Source organism: Perna viridis, chromosome 12 (assembly GCF_037379345.1).
Source record: "Perna viridis isolate PV_CMFRI_1.1 ecotype Kerala chromosome 12, ASM3737934v1, whole genome shotgun sequence".
Lineage (NCBI taxonomy): Eukaryota > Metazoa > Mollusca > Bivalvia > Mytilida > Mytilidae > Perna > Perna viridis.
Genome location: NC_142456.1, coordinates 11,129,783 through 11,134,015, shown reverse-complemented (window position 1 = coordinate 11,134,015; position 4,233 = coordinate 11,129,783). Strand labels below are relative to the sequence as shown.

The 4,233-nt window shown below is 31.3% G+C and overlaps 1 protein-coding gene across 1 annotated transcript; it reads left to right on the top strand.

Moving 5' to 3' along the window:
• Positions 1–1,298: 1,298 nt before the first annotated feature.
• On the top strand, positions 1,299–3,628 carry LOC148601178 (uncharacterized). Its single transcript, XM_088556055.1, has 4 exons — positions 1,299–1,399; positions 2,514–2,659; positions 2,990–3,247; positions 3,507–3,628. Exons 2-4 carry the CDS (start codon positions 2,518–2,520, stop codon positions 3,524–3,526), a joined length of 420 nt encoding a protein of 139 aa, XP_088412181.1. The 5' UTR covers positions 1,299–1,399; positions 2,514–2,517; the 3' UTR covers positions 3,527–3,628.
• Positions 3,629–4,233: the final 605 nt, after the last annotated feature.

Sequence of the window (4,233 nt, the reverse complement as noted above, 5' to 3'; positions counted from 1 at the left end):
GAGTCGAATAAAGGTCATTTTACACATGTAGCAGTAGTCGTAATACTGAACGTTAATATGTTATATCTATTTTTTGTATTGTTTTTGTATAACAAGAAGGGAAATGGTGAATATTTCAAAGAGAGAGAAAATTACACAACCAAGATGAGAAATGTCAGCTTTGGGCCACGCGTGGGTCTTCAATAAACGACGACGAAACCTTCACACCACAGGGCAGGTTTTTTTTTACATTTTTATTATCATGTCACTTCAATTTATTTCCTTGTACCAGTATTGTCGATGTTATAACATTATGTAAGAGTAGATACTTTGCACTGGTAAGACTTATTATTCGACACCATTTTATATTTTAACAATTTATTTTGATTAATTTTACCAAAGTATGACATTACTATTTATGAAACTTGCAAATAACGCAATACCACTACTCGTCCTCGTGATCAACAAACACCTTTTTCTTTGGTGCATACGATAGCTGGCAGCCATAATAATTAAAATAATTGTCCTTGTGATAGGTGGCTTACTTAAGAAATAAATCTGCTTTAATTGTGTTTCTACAGAGACCGTAAGGTTCGGCAACATATCTAGGCATCCCCTTTAGACTTTTTTAAGGCGTCAACTTGAAATTCGTCAGTAAAAACAGACAAAATTCTACACAACAGAATTACACAAATATAAACCCTCAGAACATGTATGGCTAACATTTATTGCTGCCGTAAACTATGGGGTATGCAAGCAAAACGCCCGGTTCGGAGAAGATCTAGACCACTAAAACAAGACAAAATATATTTATCTATAGAGATTTTTTATAGTTTCTTGGTTACTTGAGTGACAGCAGCCAACACAAGGTCATGACCAGTTTTTAAAGTAACCTTGTCTCAATTTGTGTTAGTCTCTGAGCAATATCATGACCATCAACGTAAATAATTATCAGTAAATTAGTAATGTATTTTTATGTTTAGAGTACAGCTTATGATTTTAATATAAACATATTCTTATCAATTTGTTTAACTTTCAATCTAAGTGACTTTATTGGATCCATCCATAAACATCTCCGTCTTGACCTCAGTCTACTAATAATTCCTTTAAACTGCAAAACCCTTTGATATTGAAATATCAGCACAAGTCTGTGTGATACATAATAAATACAAAAACAGTTTTCAGTCATAAATGTAGACATTTAATCAAACCATCATCACTTTTTTGTAATTCTAACTATAGAGAGGTCAATTTGGATGATATATTTGTCTTGTTTTCCGTGATATGTCATTTTCAAATTATAGGGCCCGTGTTTCCTATTAAAAAAATCGCTTGCATCATCTTTTTCTGAACCTAACGAAACGTATATAAAAGGAAATTATTTCTCACATCTAAATAAAGCCGATATCAAAACACAACCGTAAGTATACTGTATTTTATTATGTTTGTTTAATGTTCACAATTTGTTTCAAATCAACTTTGGTTTGGTGTGAAAATTTTCAATGCTTGGGTTTACCATATAATACCAATTATATATATTGCAATTTCGATATGCTCTATACTTTTTTTAAGGAGTAATCTCTCATCAACAGCTTTAGAAGGAAAACATGCAAATAACAGCAACACATATTCAAATTATTACTTTAATGATTTTATTTGTTATAAATGATAAAAAAAAATATTTTCATTTGTTCGATTTTCAAACACTGACAAAGAAGATACACGATTGAAGAAAAAATCATGTTATAAACATTTTTTGGTTACAAAATCTTCAAAACCTGTCTCTTTTATTGCAAAAATAAGTAGAAAACCGGATAAGCAACTTGTTTTTATTGCAAACAAAAGCTACATGTTGGTTTTGTTTATTGGGGGAAATAGTGTAATCTCGATAATTCTTGTTTTCTTTTGTTTAAAAAAATCATATATTTAATTATCAAGAATTTTCTTTTTATAAAGTCACAAATTAATAATTCGTGAAAACCTATTGAGATCCATAGATTGTCAAACGTTTTGACACAAACATGCTACAGGACAGATCTAGACCGCCCAAGCTTGTAAATGGAAGTTGGTATTTTTTTTCATGTTTGTGAGTTTTAAAAGACGTTTCGTAGGACATTTCTCCTGCGTACTTCTTTGCTGAAATACTATTTACTCATATTTGTGGAAATGAAATTGAATCAGTTCTGAAGTTAGGAATAAAAAACAATTCGTACGTAAAATTTGATAAACAAAAAAAAAAAAAACAAAAACAAAAACAAAAACAAAAACAAATCAAACAAAAAACAAAAAAAAAAAAAACTGTATTTAAAGACAAGTATGAAAATTACAATATTAGTACCCTCACCTAAAACCTGTTTTAGAATATTTTCCTAACTAACACATCTATAACTGTAGCTACTGTTCACCATTTTGTGGTATAGAAATGATGTTCTAATTCAAATGATGGACACCTGCAAATGATATAAAATATTTCGGAAAATTCTGTTCGTTTAAGGTATTGAACCTATTCCGTCAATTATAAATTAACATTTCAGTACAATGCAATTCCTCAGTTGTGCGACCTTCATCTTCCTAGTATCTGCCTGTACGGCAACTTTGAAGGGTGGAATTGGACTAGGAGGTGGACTTGGACTAGGAGGTGGACTTGGACTAGGAGGTGGCCTTATAGGTGGGGGTATTGGTAAGTACTATTTTGATATTATAACTTATTCTGGTGTTGCTGTTCATAAATCAACAACTATATTTTATTGGTTTTACTCATATAAACTATTTAAATTTGACATATGCTTTTTAAAATAAAAGAAAAAAACAAGAACAAAACTACTACTTTGATATACAAAATGCGAAGACGCAATCTTGAATGCATGCATGACTTTTAATTTGGCCGAGTTCTCTTACTTTGCTTATGTGCGCAACAACATTTTCTTATTGTTTTCGGAAGACAAATCATTTATTTTCGAATGATGAAAATGCAAAGTATCACTTAACGGTATAATGTACATAACTTCAGGTATTGGTGGTATTGATAGTCTTGGTGGAATTGGTGGTCTCGGTGGTCTTGGTCCAGCCGTAGTAAGTGCACCAGTTATCAGTGCACCATCTGCCGTTATCAAAGCATCTGCACCAGTCATCAGTGCTCCACTCCTCAGCGGACCAATTCTGAGCGGTCCAATTCTCGGAGGTCCAATCGTAGGTGGTGGAATTGGCATCGGAAGTGGTGGATTACTCCTTGGTGGTGGAGGTGGATTAGGTTTAGGTCTCGGTCTTGGTTAGTTTTTTTTAATCGCTTAATCTTTTATTATTTTTAACAAGTAAACTAAGATACATGTACAATTTTAGTATTTTTATATTACATTGCAATATAATTGCCATCCATTGTTAGAGCATGCATATGGTTGAATGTAAATGCAGTGATTATTGCTGTTACTTTTTTTCAATAAGAATTTTATACAATAAGAGGGGCAAACATCTTGTGAAAGTCATTATCTGTTAGATTGTATTTAAAATATTTGTTTTATCTTTTGTAGGAAAGAAAGGCGCATACTAAGGTTTACTACGAACGCCCATACAAATGAAAACATCATATAGACGCCGAGTTTGTTTACAGAATTTCTATCATCATATGCTGTAATAAACTATTTCATTTACATTCTGGTGTTTTAAATAATTTATTATTCGACAATGACTCATAAAATCTACCAGTGAACGGATGAAAATTGGACTGGTTTGTACTCTCAAGATTGTAAAACTATAAAACATCCAATTAATCGAAAAAAGTAATTGCCTTTCATAAAATATACCTCTTTCCAAAAACAATTACAAATCATATTAAATAAAATTATAAAGACCATGTAAACATGAAACAAATCCATCTAATAATTAGTATATCAAATAATATACAAAAAAAAAGAACGACATATCTTGATGACAAGCCTGAAGATGTCCACCATATCATATTTTTATAAATTTGAGTCAAAATTCTTCAAACATGTCATATTCTTGCAAACTGTATGAGTGCGAGCACTTTTAATTTGCTTGAGGGTCTAAAAATAATGACTGAAATGCTAAATCAATATAATTATCATGTTGGTGGCTGTGACACATTTGTTTGAGTCAAAAGTCTTTAAAAAATTATCTTATTCTTGCAAAATGTATTTATGGGAGCACTTTTGATTTCCATGAGAGCCTAACATTATTGACTAAAATGCTATGTTTTTGTAATATAACTACCATGTGGGTGACTGCGACTAATAC

Coding starts and splice junctions, on each gene's coding strand:
- LOC148601178 (XM_088556055.1), top strand. CDS start 2,518: ATGCAATTCCTCAGTTGTGCGACCTTCATCTTCCTAGTATCTGCCTGT. Junction 2,660..2,989: donor CCTTATAGGTGGGGGTATTG/GTAAGTACTATT, acceptor ACATAACTTCAG/GTATTGGTGGTATTGATAGT. Junction 3,248..3,506: donor AGGTTTAGGTCTCGGTCTTG/GTTAGTTTTTTT, acceptor TATCTTTTGTAG/GAAAGAAAGGCGCATACTAA.